The sequence below is a fragment of the Odocoileus virginianus genome, chromosome 8, assembly GCF_023699985.2.
Source record: "Odocoileus virginianus isolate 20LAN1187 ecotype Illinois chromosome 8, Ovbor_1.2, whole genome shotgun sequence".
Taxonomy (NCBI): domain Eukaryota; kingdom Metazoa; phylum Chordata; class Mammalia; order Artiodactyla; family Cervidae; genus Odocoileus; species Odocoileus virginianus.
Genome location: NC_069681.1, coordinates 70,684,914 through 70,701,331, shown reverse-complemented (window position 1 = coordinate 70,701,331; position 16,418 = coordinate 70,684,914). Strand labels below are relative to the sequence as shown.

At 41.7% G+C, this 16,418-nt stretch overlaps 1 protein-coding gene across 4 annotated transcripts in view; it reads left to right on the top strand.

Moving 5' to 3' along the window:
• XPO4 (exportin 4) overlaps positions 1 to 16,418 on the top strand; it is an 86,502-nt gene that overhangs the window by 12,995 nt on the left and 57,089 nt on the right. For 2 of the 4 annotated variants that reach the window (XM_070471658.1, XM_070471660.1), the window contains exons 2-4: positions 1,890 to 1,995; positions 7,145 to 7,286; positions 11,034 to 11,172. In XM_070471658.1, coding sequence (XP_070327759.1) covers positions 1,890 to 1,995; positions 7,145 to 7,286; positions 11,034 to 11,172 — 387 coding nt within the window. Of the gene's footprint in view, positions 1 to 1,889; positions 1,996 to 6,882; positions 7,037 to 7,144; positions 7,287 to 11,033; positions 11,173 to 16,418 lie in introns of those variants that run through there. The other 2 variants (XM_070471659.1, XM_070471661.1) reach the window with 2 other exon arrangements.

Sequence of the window (16,418 nt, the reverse complement as noted above, 5' to 3'; positions counted from 1 at the left end):
TGACTCCCAGCCTGTTGAATCTTCAGGCACTAGGGATTTTTTTTTTTTTTTAAGACGAAGTTTCTCAGGACTTTATAATAAGTTGCTACTTGGAAACCAGTTTTAAACTCATTGTCAAGGAGAAAGAATTTGAAAGTTTAGTTTTGAGAAATTAAAGTGAATACCATCTTGTCCCTTAACTTATTGACTTGATGATTTTATTGTTTGTATGATATTCAACCAGGTGGTTAACACAAGCTTTTAGTTTATACTTCATCATTTGAACTTAAAAATGAAATTCATTTTTTATGTTATATTAAAATTGTATTCAGACTTGTATCTTATTAAGTGTATATTAGGCTGTCCCAGTATCATTAACTTTGGGAACTGTTTTGTTTGTAGAACTTGTATTCATAAACAGTATAGCAGGTGGTGGTAGTGTTTAGCATGCTGTGTATTCAGGTCATAGTCAGTAGATGAAGGGTCTTATGAGAGCACAGACTCAACTCGTTGAATTAGGGAAAATGGTGGAAATGAAGAATTTGCAAGTGAAAAAAATATTTATATTTAGCATAGTTAGCGGTTCACAGTATTTTATTAATAAAGCCTTTAAAAATATTCAAGGGGGCTTCCCTGATGGTTCAGTGGCTAAGACTCTGTGTTTCCAATTTAGAGGATGTGGGTTTGATCCCTGGTTGAAACTAAGATCCTGCATGCTGCAACTAAGTTACCTGCTGTAACTGAACATCCTGAGTGCTGCAACTAAAACCTGGTGCGGCCAAAATTATAAAACAGAACTGAATGTAACAGTTCTTTTTAAAAGACTGACACATAGATGATTTACAGTCTTAGTTTCAGGTGTACAGTATAGTCAGTGGTTTTGGAGATTATACTCCATTGTAGGTTATTACAGGATAAGAGCCGTAGTTCCCTGTGCTGTGCAATGTGATTCTTGTTCTCTGTTTACTGGAGATTTTTAGTGGAAATTTTTCGTTTTTACCTGGAGAGCTGTAGAGGGTGCTATATCTTTAGGAATAATAGTCTGAACTGGCTTTAGCTAATTAGAATTCCTCTAGGCAAGAGACTTCTTGGATTTTTAAAAACTATTTTAACTGAAAATAGAGTGACTAATGTTGCATAGTTGATAGACTTTATATTGAGTATTGATTTAATGTATCTGGCAAAATGTTTTTCATCTTCCTAGGTCTTTGAATACACTTGAAGTGATTTCCCTAATTTATATTGGTTACAGCAACAAAGGTTTATTTTTTTGCCACCCCCCCCCCCCCCCCGTTGAGGAATCTGATATTTTAATCTGTATGCTGTATAAGCCAGTCTCTCCTTCTGAGCTTCAGATGGGTCTCAGTGAAGTCAAAGATAACTGAACCGTGGAATGGGAATGTATATTTTAGGTTGGGCTGGTTCAGAAGATACTGTCTTTGAAAGAAATATTGTTAAAGCAAAATGGAACTTGAAGACCTGGGCAGACTATCTTAAAAGATCATTTTTAGAAATCAAGTTTTAGTAACTTTGGATTCAGTTTCACCAGTGCCTAAGAATTTAGAAGTGATTTGAACTTCATCAGTTTAAATGGAATGGTATATTTGGGAATAAGAGACAATATTAGCTATGTTTTTTAAAAAGTTTACCAAAAATTTTTGAATAAATATCTGCCTTCCTAAAATGTTAGGCAACTTGATCCAAACCTTGCCAGGAGTTTCTTCTGTTTTCTTGAAGATGTATTTTAGGTGTCTATTATAATGTTTAATACTGTAATTCCTTAAGCAAGTGTTTGTCCTCTTGTTGTCCCCTGAAAGTGAAAATATCTTCTCTTGTTGTGGATGAAAGGATTGCTGTTGTTGAAGCCTCCTTATTAAACAAGTATGCTCTGTGTGTGTTTGACTCTCAAGGCGCCACCTTCCATGGTTAACACCGAGCAGCGCCAGCATGCCGAGCACATATTCTTGTCATTCAGGAAGTCAAAGTCACCGTTTGCCGTTTGCAAGCATATTTTGGGTAAGTGTGTTTACTTTAAAAATACCTAATTTTTCTATCTTGAACTTTAGATGTTTGAATGCATTTAAAGATAAGCAGGTTTGTACAGTTAAATTTTCCATTAGTCATTCCACTGGAGTGACTTTAAAGATATTCCATAAGGCCAGAGAGAAAACTTTGGTTTTGCTTTGGATTTTTCTTTGCTGAGTATCGCATTCAATAAGTTGTTTCATTATTGGCCATAATGTCAAGGCTGATAATGGTGAGAGGAAAATCTAATGTTTTTTCTATTGTTTTCAAGTATGATATCACTTACAGGAAATGCACTGTAATTCATCCCAGTGTTTTAAAGTTTAAGATTATTTTTGGAGATTTCTACAGTTTCTTTTAGTTGTATTTTCAGTTTTTTAAAAACCGTATATAATAGTTTGTACTCAGCTCACGTAGTGAATATTAGTCAGTTCTGTGTAGGTTCTTCATTGTATGTCCTAAAATGAAACATTGAGTTTTTTACTCTTGTAAAAAATTTTTTGTTTGTACTTTATATATGACATACGTACAGAGTGATCTCTTTCCTTTAAAAGTAATAACAGCAATTATAACTTGTTCAAAGATGGCATTCTCTTTGCCTCTTAGATATTTTTCAATTATCATAAGAAAGATTTTTGTTGGCTGTTTTTCTTATTTGGAATCATTTTTTGTAATCCCTATATTGGGGGCTCTGAAAGGAAGCCTTTTGAGGTGTCCATGGCTACAGAATTGGTTAGTTAAGTGTTAGGAGCTGAAGAATCTGCCGTGTGTTCTTGTGCTTTAGGAAGGCTAACCTGCTGGCCCCCAGCGCTCTGGTAAATAGCCCACAGTCGGTCTCTGTGTGCGCAGTGCTTTCCGGGTCAGGGCTGAGGTCCAGGGCCTTTAGTGGAAGGGTTGGGCGCTGGGGTCCCTGCAGCCCGGAAGCAGCACGGGAAGTCACATTGCCCCTCAGAGCCTTTTCTGTCTGCGAAATGGGCATAATGATGCCATTTCCTTAAATGGACTTGACCGTGTTAAGTCGTAGTGAGGCGCAGATATAGCAACCTGTGAAAGCACTTGGCGAGAGGTCAGGTGAAGGTCATTGCTGCGTGACCGCATGTCAGACAGCCTTTGAAAAGTGCTCTGGGTGGAGCTGGCCGCGGTGGTAAAGGTGGCCCTGTCCCCTCCAGGAGTTAGAGCTTGAGTTAGAGAAGCAGTCTAATACTCACCTTTAATTCTAAACGAGGCAAGGTGGTTTTTTTTTTTGAGTAGTCAACTTTTATACTTGGTTGAATTTGTTTCTGACACTAAGAAAACTTGTTACCATGTGGAGAATGTTTAACTCAGTATTAAAAGAAGCAAAACTGAAGATCATTAAGAGTTGGAGGGAGCCTTACTTCTTCATGCTTATGGCCTTGAAGCTGTCAGAGTCAGTGGAGGGAGAAAAGCTCAGATGATCTGAGCCTGGCTGAGCCTGGCTTTCGAGGCTTTGGCCTAACTGTGTCAGCAGGTCCCCGCGGTGTCTCATCCGACTTCCGGCCACGACTCGGTTATCATTCTGTACTGGCTGGGAAATACCGGTCTCAGTGATAAGTATGATATTAGAGTGTATTTGTTTACCACTCTCTTTTTTAGAGTATGTATATTTTATGAAGAACTATTGCTTTGTTACGACTTGAGCTTGTTTTAGAATACTTTTGTTTTCCTGATAAAAATTTCTAAAGAATAGTATTGCTAGTTCTGGCTACGCTACTGAAAGCATTTTGGGTTTTGAGACATAACTATTTAAAAGTTGGGTGCATGTGTTACAAGCATAATCATTAATGTACTGCAAAGCCTGGTGTTACATTAATGTTGACCTCTGAACTTCACAGAAAGCTTAACTCCTCACCCAGTTGCCACCAGCCCAGAAACGTTAGTTCCTCTGAGAAGACTTCTCACGCATGTGGCAGTCGATCGCAATCCAGGGTTTTCACGTTCTTGTTTCGGGATATAGGTCACTTGTGTGGAGTGTCTGGGTGATAGGTTCTGACGAAGGGGAGGCTTTCTCTTGGATGTTTCCTTTTTCTGGCTTTTTAAAATTCTTCCTTCTCTCTTCTAACTTAAGTTTTGTTATTTCTTATTTTTCCTCATTTCTTTCTGGTCTCAAGCTTTTGTTTTCGTTGTAGCTTTAATTTCTTTGCTCTTTTCTGAGTGTGTGCACATGTGTGCATGTTGCATGTTTCTGCGTTTTGTTAGAAGGGCACTTTCTGACTTTTTTGCCTCAGAAGTCTTTGGCACTTAGGAATTTACTAGTTTTGTAGGGTCAGATGTTCCTTCAGGAAACCTGTGCATTCTGCTCTTGTTGAAGAAATTCCCCCCCAGACCAGCACTTTTGGAGCTCTCCGAGAGAAGAGGATTTTTCTCGTTTTTCATCTCAGAGACAGCCGAGACAGAGCGAATCTGAGCCTTAATACTGTTGGTGTGCGTGTGTCACCATGCGGCTTACATGGCCTCTGCTTTGGACGGGAGCCCCAGCGGGCAGGGCAGTGCAGTTAGTTGCTGGATGCTGGAAGGCAGTACTTGTGCTCCCAGCCCTTAGCTCTGCTCTCTCTTTAGTCTTCCTGTCTCTGTCTAGTTTCAGATGGCCGACAAGATGCACCTGAATTTTATTTATAATTGTTATTAGAGTGAGTTACTGTGGTAGGAAGTAAAAGCTTCCTGCTAAGCTGGCTTAAATTAACTTGTCATCTTTCAGACAGTGTCCTAGTCAGTGGGAAATCACCCCTGAGAGTGCTAGTGATTCCAGCTGAGCCGGGAGCTCTGCACAGGGACCTTGTAGTTTTGAGCATCTCAGCAGAGAGCAAGACAGAGGCTCCTTTGTGTGGGAAGGTCTCACCTGCTACTGGCAGGCTTGCAGAGTTCTGGCTGCTGTCTTCTGCACGTTTCTGTTATGTTTAAGTGCAGTTTAGGAAGGCCAATGGCAGTGTTTATGAGAAAGAACTTTTTATTAAGTTAGGAAAACTACTTTTAAATTTGGAATCTGACTTTTTTTTTTTTTTTTTCAGATTTCTCCTTTCTTAAAAGAGACATTTTCTTACAGGAATAGTAGTACAAGGAAAAGAGTTCTCTTGAAAACTTCTGTATGTCATTTACTTTCTGTAATTGTCCCCTTACGATTGCAAAGAATGGGCCAGGGAGGAAAAAGCCTAGACTGTAAGCACAGTTAGACAGGAGCATGTTCAGCGGTCATGAGAAGCGGGAGTGCCTGCCAGGCCACCTCCTGGTGCCTGCATTCAGGGCAGGCCCACATCACCCAACAGACAGGGCCAGCCACGCGGACCTGTGTCTCCTCTGTGTCTCGGTGCGACTTCTTCAGCTGTGTCATGCAGGGATTGGATTAGGGGATCTGCAGGGTTCTGTTTCTAAAATTCCTTGAGTCCCTACAATATTACTTCCCTGTTCAAATCCAAGGTTAAGGATTGCAGGTCCTTAAAAACTTTACGTTGCAGTGAAAAGTGCAAATAGGCACTTTTTTAAAAAATTGTTTTAAGAAGAGGTTTATAGTAGATGATTTGAATTACTTTTATGAGGCAGTACCATATTTCTCCTTAGTGAGCTAAATAGATAATAGCGCTGGTTTCTGTTTCAAGTCCTCTTTGACTGAAACACTTTCTTTTCCCTACTAGAACTTTAAATGCATCTTTTTAGGATAGGTTTACATTTTTGGAGACTATTGCTTTATTCATTATATTTTAAGTTTTCTAAAATTTTGTGAGTTCTGATTACCATTTCTGTTAGAATTCATGTTAAAATGGCATGGACTAATAAAAAAAAAAAGAAAAAGGTCCAGATTGATTCATTCCCCTAGTTTTGATATTTTCAAACCCGCCCCCACTGTACCCTAGTATGATAGGAATTGACGTAGGCATACCTTTCTTTGAACACTTCTATAGAAAATTGTGTCAAGATCACTTGTAATAAATGGTCTGCACTTGAAAAGCGGAGAATATGATGTGCCTGCCCATGTCTTCATTCTCTTCTGAGAAGTCATTGTAGGTGCTGTTCTGTGCCTACAAGTGTCTCTCGGGCCTCAGGCGCTCCTGTGCAGTGATCTAGGCAGAAACCCGGAGTCGGATCAGACTCCGTGTGGGTTGCACATGATGGTTATTTTGTAGAGCTTCAGAAAATTTCTACTTTTTCTTGACTTCATTTTGACTGTTTCTCCCTTTTGATAATGCTGCTTTGGAAACCGATAACAGTGGTGTTGGTGAATAAAAGAAAAAAATAGAAAATTAATGTAAAGTGTTTCTTCAGTATGTTAATTTTCTATTTTTTTCTTTTTTTAAACTTTCTTGATTTAGTTTTAGTTCACTGGGTAAAAAAGGAACAGGTAACCATCTCCTTCCTTGTCTGAAAGTTCTGTTTAAAATGAACAGCGCAGAATGCGCAAGGGAAGGTGAGCTGCTGTTTAAAGATGGTGTCTGGTTTCCCCTCAGAAGCGAGTTCAGTGCAAATGCTGTAACTTGCTCATTAAAGCTGGATCTTTCTGAGTGTAGCTTTGGGATTTTACTCAGTTTGATCACTACTGCAATCAGAAAATTCACAAGAACTTCTCACCTTGTGTAAATGTGACTTTTTAATTTTTTAAACATTTTGAGGAAAAGAACCTGAATGTGATTGTGCTCATTTCTGAACTTGCTATTGGAGATGGGCCATTCTGCTCAAAGCTTAATTACCTAACAAACTTGAGATGTCTTGACAGCATGGCTCATCACAGATAGTAATGTTCAGAGGCTCATTTGTCAGATTCTCTGCAGATACAAAGTTCTGTTTTGCATAGGGTGAGAATCTCTTAGAACATTTTCTGATTGCTTTCTACTTTTATTTTATTTTTGTTAAAGCTGTGTTATTTTTTAGTTCTTCATGCTTTGGAAGTAACAGTTGAAGAGAGGTGAGGAAAGTTTGTGACAATTGTGATCGGTGACTAGCTGCCACCTGCCTGAGGTGTCTTCTGAGAGGAACTAACCTCTTTGTGGTGCTAGAGCAAGGTCACTGGATAAAAAAGGAACAGGTAACCATCTCCTTCCTTGTCTGAAAGTTCTCTTTAAAATTAATAAACGCAGAGTGCGCAGGGGAAGGTGGTCTGCTGTTTAACGACGGTGTCTGGTTTCCTCCCCAGAAACGAGTAAAGTGGACTATGTCCTCTTCCAAGCTGCCACGGCCATCATGGAGGCCGTGGTCCGAGAGTGGATTCTCCTGGAGAAGGGCGTTATCGAGTCCCTACGCACCTTCCTCCTGAACTATGTCCTGCAGAGGCCTCAGTGAGTACCTGCTCTCAACTCATCCTCGGGTTGGGTTTTCCTTTGCTTTTTAATCACTGACGTTTATGGTTAAGCTCTGGGTGTGGCTCGTATCTTAAAAATTCACATACATGTGATTGTAGGTTGTTTTGAAACTTAATGAAAGAAGATTTTTTACTATAAACTTGTGACACTGGGTTTCATTTCTTTGAATAGATTATGCTTGGATGTTAGGGCTTTTTGTTGTTGTTTAGTTCTAGGATTTTGTTTATAAATCAAAGTTGATCTTTGACTCAGTCGAAAATCCTTTGTACTTACTTATGCTTCTTTTGGTTCTTGGTGTGTATTACAATAGGTGAGTAGCCATGAGGGTTGGGGGAAGTCAGGCACCATTAACATGTACATGTTGGGAAGGTCATAGAGCAGAAAACACTGCATTCTTTTTAAGTTTCCTGTGGAGAGGGGTTAGGTCTGAGGAATGGGGTGAGAGTGAGTTTTCTTTTTATATTATACACATTGTGTTGTTTAAAAATTTTACAAGATTGTGTGAATTCATTTCCTGTATGATTTAGAAACAAATGAGGAAAACTACTGGCCATACAGGTTTTGGGAGAAATTCATTTACTGTATACTTTTGTACCACTTTTTTTTTAAGTCCCCTCAATGCCAAGTCCTCTAAGGAGAGGCATCGTACATTGTCTGCAGTTTGTGCAGTTGAACACTTTTTGCACAGATATTTATTTTCACACTCAATGTAGAAATGTTACGTAATGAGAACTGCTGGTGATTAAGGATGCTGGTCGTGGTGACAGAGATGCACACAGCCTTAAAGATATGTCAGAGTGTTCTGTGTGGCTTTGTTCCTGCTCGGTTCACTAGCAGTCTCTGAGTTCACAGTACTTAGCACACAGTAAAGTGCTAGTAAGTGCTTCATGTAGAAAAATGCACAAGGGAAAAATCCCAACAGGCTGTGACTCAGCCTGTTAACATCACAGGTTGGAGGGATAAAGTGTTCCAGGGATGAGCAAAGGTCTCCGAGTGAGGGTGTGGCTTATTTGTTTCAGTTTTAACAGCATAAGGAAAACTTGCTCCTGTTTCAGACCTTTCTCTTCTCCTTCATGCTGTTTTTCTTCCTTTATTTAAATTTGTTGTTTAATGAACCCTTGTGGATGTTGCTGTCAACTTGCCCTGAAGCTTCTCATGTATCACAGTCCACCGCCCCCCCCCCCCCCCCCATACACACACAGACGCTCCCCCACCAACCTGGAGCTGCTCATTTATCACAGGTCTCCCCATCCCCTCCCGTACGCGCCTACTTACCCAGCCTTTCAGCTTGGCAGAGTTCAGTTGTGTGCATGTCATCTCTTGTGTTATCCAAAATCATCTCACCATAATAATTCCAGTGAGTTCAGGAGCTATTTTAGAGTTGATAGTCAGGTTCCACATGGAAATAGTTCACTTATATATTGTCTCCCACACTTACTTTTTGGGAAAAAAGTTTTCAGCCAAGTGGAAAGAGGAGTGCTGTGACTGTGCCATGTGCCTTCTCCCTGGCAGAGGCTTAGCCAGTGATTGAGTGACTCCCACCCCTTAAATCCTGCAGTGCAGCTCTCCTCAGATCATCTCAGTGCTCTTGATATAACTCTGTATTTACATTATTCACTATAATTCTGACCTTCGCAGTTGTCTGAATAGTGCTGCTTGTATCCCTTTTATCTTCTGTAGGTTACTTTTTGATCCAGGATTTAACCACAGATTATATGTATTTAGTTGTGTCTCGTTTAATCTAAACAGTTCTGCCTTTTTTGGACTTTCATGGCACAGATCTTGTAGAATGTCCTGTGAGTGGATCAGAGTCAAGTTAAAGCTTTTGGTATGCCACATGGGGAGAGTGCTACAGGTTAGGGACTGTAGACTAATACATATATACTGTTGTATATCTCCCATGGCAGGCACCAAAGTTTTCCTTTCTTTTCTACTGTTTCCTCCAATCTGTGAGTGAAATGCAGGGTACACTTTTTAGAGGCAGTATAGCATAGTGATTGAGAACTGGACTATGAATCCCCCTTGTGCTCCTTACTAACTCCGTGGCCTTGGGCAAATTAATGTCTTTGTGCATTAGTTGTCTCATTATTAAATAGAGTGAATAGTTGTACTTTACTCAAAAGATTGTGAGGATTAAATGTATTAATTTTTGTGAAGTTAGTTTATATGAAGACAGATCATAAGCACTTAATGAATTTTAGGTATTACTGTTCTCCAGTGATGTGGGCTTCCCTGGTGGCTCAGTGGTAAAGAATCTGCCTGCAATGCAGGAGACACGGGTTTGATCCCTGGGTTGGGAAGATCCCCTGGAGAAGGGAAAGGCAACCCACTCCAGTATTTTTGCCTGGAATTTTTCCATGGACAGATGAGCCTGGTGGCATACAGTCCATGGGGTCGTAAAGAGTCCCAGTAGTGATCTTTAAAACTAGCTCTGTGTACCTTTCTAGTGGCAGTCATTGTTTCAAACTGTTGTGTCCCTGAGAAGTACAAACATTCCCCCTGGTCACCTCACATTCTTGCACACAGTAGGGTCTTTGCTTTTATTTGCTTAATGAATCCTTCAGGTCTATTTTGAAGGAATATTTTTCTCTTCATTCTTGACAGAGCAAGACATGTTTGTTCATGTGGATGAGTGTCTGGTAAATGCCTGTTGTGTGGCAGGCAGTGTGCTTTTTCCATGCTCGGCATGGCAGCCAGCCTGGGAGACACACTCAGCCCCCCAGAAGCAGACACTTCGTGTTGTGTGTGGTATGGGGAACCCTCCTCTGGATGACCAGCCAGGCGCAGAGCGGTGTTTAGGGGCAGGCCCTGCAGGAGGTTCAGTGTAGCTGCGGTTGTGAGAGTGAGTGAGGGGCTGAGATGGAGGGAGGCCCAGGAGCCCCCTAAAAGTGAGGGCTCTGCCTTTTACGTCTGCACGGGGGCACCATTCAGAGTAAAGCAGGCACTGTTTGTTCTTGTGCTGGACAGCAAGGGATGGGGAGTCTGGGGTGGCTCCTACTGCTATGAGCCATGCTGGGGAGTTTGGGTTTTGTCCCAGGGGCACGTGGTTGTTGAATCTGTGTGACGTTCTAGAGGCTGGATTATGAAGTTCAGAGTTAGGTTTTCCAAGCCTTCCTTTTAAGAAACGGTTGTGAAAAGGCAGTTAAGTCTGTATGTCCCTGTGGCCCAACAGGCTTTGTAGGAGGCTTCCATCTGAAACGGGTGTTTCTGCCACCACGCTGAGGAACAGAACTCAGATACAAAGACTTCTGTATTTCGTGTTCGTATCTGTACAAACAGGTTTTTGAGAGTGTGTATGTTTTTATGGTGCTGTGTCTTGGCTAGCTGGCACATTACCTTTCTGTTAGTGGTGATGGAGATGGAGACGAAGTTGCAGCATGTCCGTCTGGCAGGGTTGCCCGGAGTTTCCATGGCGCTTAGTGTGCATGGACTGTGAAGCTGAGAGTGGGCAGTCCTTGTTGTGACAACCCCGTTACTCTTACCCCTATTTCATGAGGAGACTGAGGCTCTGAGTGTGAAGGGGCTTGCCCAGGGTCACATAACCGTTGCTGCTGGAGTGTGGATTTGAGCCCCGGACTCTGCAGTAGACCATTGTGTGACCAGGAGCACGCCACCTTAGTTGTGAGCCGTGCTGCTAGCAGCTGCAGGCACAGTGAGGAATCTGGGAGTATTTTTATATTGGATTTGTGTAAAAGTTTTCACAATGATTTTTATGTTTTACAGCCTCCAAAAGTATGTTCGGGAACAGATTCTATTAGCAGTAGCAGTAATTGTAAAACGAGGATCATTAGATAAATCAATTGACTGCAAAAGCATTTTTCATGAAGTCAGCCAGTTGATAAGTAGTGGCAACCCCACTGTGGTAAGTGTGCTATTTGTAAATATTTAAGTTTTATTTTGTATTACACTAATACTGTTACAGCAACAGTAATGGGTATCTACATTTAAAAAAGGCACAGTCTAATAAATCAAGCAATTTCTGTTTGTTTATGTTTTCTTCTAGTCTTTCTTTTATATGTGTACATACTGTGGGTAGAGTGTACTTTGCTTTTTCATTTGATTCTGTTTTTCTGTGTTACCCGGATTCATAATCATAAATCTTGTATAGTTTTCATAATCCTATTTAATGGTGTCCAGTATTACAAGCTAATATACCATAATATTCTTAACCATTACCCTTCTGTTGAACATTTCCCCCCATTTTTAATAAACCTTTCACAAGGATTTGGAAATGTGTGAGGCAAATATGAAAATGATATCTGACATGAAAATTCTTAAGTGTTGCAATACTAATAGGTGAAGGCGTGCTGTGACTACCAGGTGTGACTGCACACCTGAGTTTTCTGGGGAGCCTGGCTGGTTCTTACCTTTCCATCTCCTGTTGCCTATGAGAACCAGTCAGTCTAGAGAGTGGTGGGCTGTGGTCAGCTGTGGTTCTTGGCTGGAGTTGCTGACTTCATCAGCTGGGGGAGATTTAGTTTGTGTCCAGTTGGGGTTGGCAGTACCTGGCTCGGCTGATTCTCAGGTGTTAAACCTTTCGGTATTTTGGGCCATCTTTTCACTTTCCCAGTTCCTTTTCCTTAATCATTTGAAAGGTGTCTTTGAGGCTCTGCCCCTTACGTCTCTATATGGATGGTGTCTAGTGGTCCCCCAGCGAGCAGGGTGGTGGTATGTGACTTGTGGTGTGAGATCATTTTAGGAGGACCCCGGGCCCTGTCCCTTCCCTTCTACAGTATCTGGGGTGTCTTCTGCCACTTCTGACACACACACACAGACACAACCCGTGTGTGTGCACGCTTACCTGCCACTCCTTCTGTGACTGACCCAGTGAGGTCTCCACCAAAGGAATTTCCTATATCTGCCCTAGGTATTTCTTTCCTTTGGAGTTTTTCTTATCAGCTTTATTGAGGAGTAAATTCCATGCATTACTGTATCCATCAAGTTGTGACAGTTCTGTGTGCCAGTGAACAACCACACAGTCAAGACACAGAGCATTTGAGGTTGACTGTGTAGATGGTGTGCTGTGTGTTGTGTTGTGGCTGCTTTCTTCCAGGAGCCGTGCTGTCGGTAGAAGTCACTGTGTTGATGCAGATGTTCTGTCTTCACTCTTCAGCCTGTGGCACATGCAGCTTCTGAGTATTTGAAATGTGGCTTGTGTGACTGAGGAGCTGAATTTTTTATTTTATTTTAATTAAACTTTATTTGAATTCAAGATAGCCACACACCACAAAAGACAACTGAATTGGACCCTGTAGTCTAGAGACTTTGTAGTCTAAAAATCCTATTCTGTGTTCCTTCCACTTAATTGTAGTCTTCTAGTTTAATTGTTTATATAAAGCTAACAACTTCAAAGATGTGCATGCTTGAATCATTACATTTTATGAGTTGTTTTGACTTTGTGTAGTGAGGAGCTCTGTTGAAAATAGTCTGCAGATAAGATTCCATTAACAGTTTCCAAGGTAAAGATACCTGGGAATACACTCTCAAAACCCTCTGTAGGTAGATGGAGTCTCCCACTTCTGGTGAAGAGCTTTGCTCTTGAGGCACTGGCACCTCAGGGCCTGCATTCATTGTGTGTCCAGAGTACCACAGTGGCGTGGATTTTGTTAACCTTTTCTGCCTCACTTTTGGCCATGTGGGCAGTCCAGCAAGGGCCTCGCTGATGGTCATGGGGAAGTCATGTGGCAGCCTTTCTGGCTGGAACTCATAGGGAAAAGGTTGGAGCTGAGGCTGCCCCTTGGAAATATCATCCCAGCCCCAACTCTGAACAGGCTCCTCTTTGTAACTTTGATTTTACTTAGCGACTCTCTGTCTCAGGTGACTTGTGTGCAGGACAGGATTCCAGCTCATTGTGACTCACCAGGAGGTGAACTTGAGGAACTTAGCAGTGGCTCTGGGATTGTTGTTGATTGTCCTTGGTGATCCTGTCGGCTGAGGTGTCAGTGTCGAGGTGGAATTTCTACTCTGTTCTTGTTCACCATGGTAGTCTCTGGATGCTGAAGACGAAGGCCTGGAGCCCTTGCTGTCAGGAATGCGCACATGCTGGGAATTGGGAATTGTGCCCTCCTCTGTCTCTCCCTGGGTAACCAACCCTGACCCACCCCAGAAAGGAGGCCCACTGCAAATGGCAATTGGTTCTTAGAGCCACTGAAATAACCGATGTTCTGAGAATGATTGAAACAGATGTAGCTGTTTAGAGAAGATTTTGCGCTGTTCACAGTACATTCCCTTTGAGAGGAATGAGTAAATTTAATATTCTCAGGAACTACTCCAAAACAGGAGGAGTTTTTTAAAGTTAAATTTCTCCTAACAGGACTTTTATAGTAGCAGGAAGTCAGTAGTGGGATGTAGAACTTAATTTCAAGATTGCTAGATGAATTTGTTTTGGTGACCACACTGAAAATGTGTGGTCTTGGAAAGCATTCCCACATTTATATGGCAAATTCAAGTTCAAGACGTGTGCCTGGAGCCATTCCTGTTCCTTCAGCAGGTTTAAAGATGAGGCTGCAGACCAGGAAACGTTTTAGTCTGTCTTCCCGTCTTCGCAGCTGCTAAGGATTTGTGCGAGTGCTTCAAGAGTTTGCATGAGATTTTCTTAGTTTGGAGACATGAATGGCAGTGAGGAAGAGGTTTAAAACTTTGATAAGAAAGCAAAATGATAAAATCAGAAAACTGATGATGGTGGCCAGAAACTTTTGGTATAAAGGTGATTTTAGAGATACTTGAAGTGGTAACTGGTTTTCTCTGGATGAAAGAAAGGGTTGACCTCATGATTTTGTAGGTTAGTTGACTAACTTTACGCTTTTAAGAAGGATGCTTCCATTTGTCCCTAATTGACTGGAAAGTAGTCAGTTTGGCTAACTGACTATTAGCCAACTTAGTTCTGGCTCTCCCCCTTGCTTTCTGAGTGTAGCTTCTGGTCCAGCATCGTGCTAGTCAGGTTGCAAGTGTGAACGCATTTGGGGCAGGATCATATGCTACAGCATGGATTTTGACTTTGGATTCACACTTAGGTTCACGTGCCATTTATCAGTGGTGGTAAACTACCTCTCTTACTTGAGAAATTGTTTTAACTTCTCTGGGTGGTGATTGACCATTATGGGAAGGACAGCATTAAGAGCACTTGGCAAATGCTATGTCCCTCGTGGCCTCACACCCCCTTTTTTACAGGATCTTAGGACATGTTATCGTCTTTGTCTATTCAATGGCATTTTAAGTGTTGAAAACCAGAAGAAAGTATTTCTGCTCTTATCTATGAATGAAAACTGTTTGTGTATTTTAAGAATATATGACCAGCATGTTTCCTTTAAACACTTTAAGAGTGCCCTAGGGTCTTTGTTCTCTGCATTTTGTGAGTTAACACAGTTTCCTGTTGAGACCACACAGTTGTCTGTGTGTTGTGCTATCTTTGCGGGCGGTGTGTATGCGGGTCTCTGTCCTGTGCCGTCCCCTCCTGATGTGCACAGCCCTCCCCCTGGGCTGCTTTGTCCCCAGGGCAGGGAGTCACCCCTTGGAGGAGTTAATAGGAGTCCTCGCTTCCCAAGGAAAGTGGCTAAATGTTGTATTTTAATTAACATTCAGGCTAAATTTTTAACCTATTTCATGTTTGTTTTATTTCCTTTGAAAGCAGTTGGCCTATGTAAGTCACTCTTAAAGCTGTTGAATGTGTGGTTTAAGCCTCCTTTCTTCCTCTTTGCCATGCTAGAGAGAAGAGGGTGAGAAATTCCCGGCTGCTGGTGGACGTGATAGCAACTTAATCTCTCTTATCACAAGTCTCATTGATGTTTGCTTAGAGGAGCAGCTGGAGGTCTGCTTTATGTATGGCAACCTTTCATAAAGTTTATTCTTGGTAATAAAGCTCTAGGGGCAAGAGCCAGGCTATTATAAGAGACAGTTCTCTCTGAACAAGAGTATTGTATTTTGTCAGCTGGTTAGTGTGCGAGTATCTTGTTCTAGTGACAGTAAGCTGGAGAGTGAGGCACGTTGTCCCTGAAGGGTGTTCTTTCCACTTCTGTGAAATTAGTGTCTTTTACTGGAAATGAGAATTCTGCTTTAAGACTTCTAATATGAAGGCTGCAGTTACTTCAGCTGTTAGCTGGTGAATCGACTTGTGAGTTTTAGTACTTCAGTGAAAGAAAACATATTAGACTCTTTCATTACCTTCAAACCTCATTGAATGTCCTCTCCTTGTTTTACATATTAAGTTTTGTCTTTGACATTCATCAGTAGCTAAAAAAAAATTGGGAACACTCATTTTCCTCCTTCCCTTGTGTTAATGTTAATTTTCCTCCTTCCCTTGTGTCAGGCACAGGTTGGCTTACTAACCTAGGTGAGCAAGCACTGTTGGACGAGCGATGCTTTAGTTTTGGTTTTCTTTTTTAAATTGGTAACTTACCTTGTGATTTTAATTTGGTGGATTGTAGTTAACAGTCAGGAAGTAGGACTAAAGAAGCCAACACAGGCTGTTTTTATGATCATGAGGATGCTGTTGCCTTTTGACTTTATCCTGTCATATTTGCTGCATTTATGTAGCATTTTCCCCCATCATCCAGTCTGAACCTCAGGGCCGTCATGTGACCTCTGTGGTGACAAGGTATAGCTGTTTCATGGTTGATAGTCGAGGCTGAACCGATGAAGTGCTTGGGTTCAGTCACTAGACGTGCTGAGTCTCAGCCTGTCAGGGCCCAGCTTTTCTGACCTCTTTATATGAAACAGTAGGGTTTAAGGTCCATGTCCTGGCCCACTGGGAGAGTCCCGCGGAGGGTTTTCATTTGGAATTGATTTGGGGTATAGTTGTAACGAATGTTATTATTTGGCTTCTGAGTTATTGGAAATGAACGCTGTCGCTTGGGGCTGCTTGTTAGTGCTGATCACACTGCCAGCAGCAGCGAGTGACAGGCACAGACGGTGCCTGGGCACAGCCGTGGGCACACGTCTGTCCAGCAGGGCTGGGCTCTGCCCCCAGTGTCCTGGGCTGGGAACTCGCCTTGTGTGTTTTAGTGGATTCCTGGTGCTCGCTTTGTCACCACACCATGTATAATTGCCTTAGAAGGGTTGTTTTGGAAAATCTTACATGAAGTAAGTTTCATTAAAAGCGTTTGCTTGCTG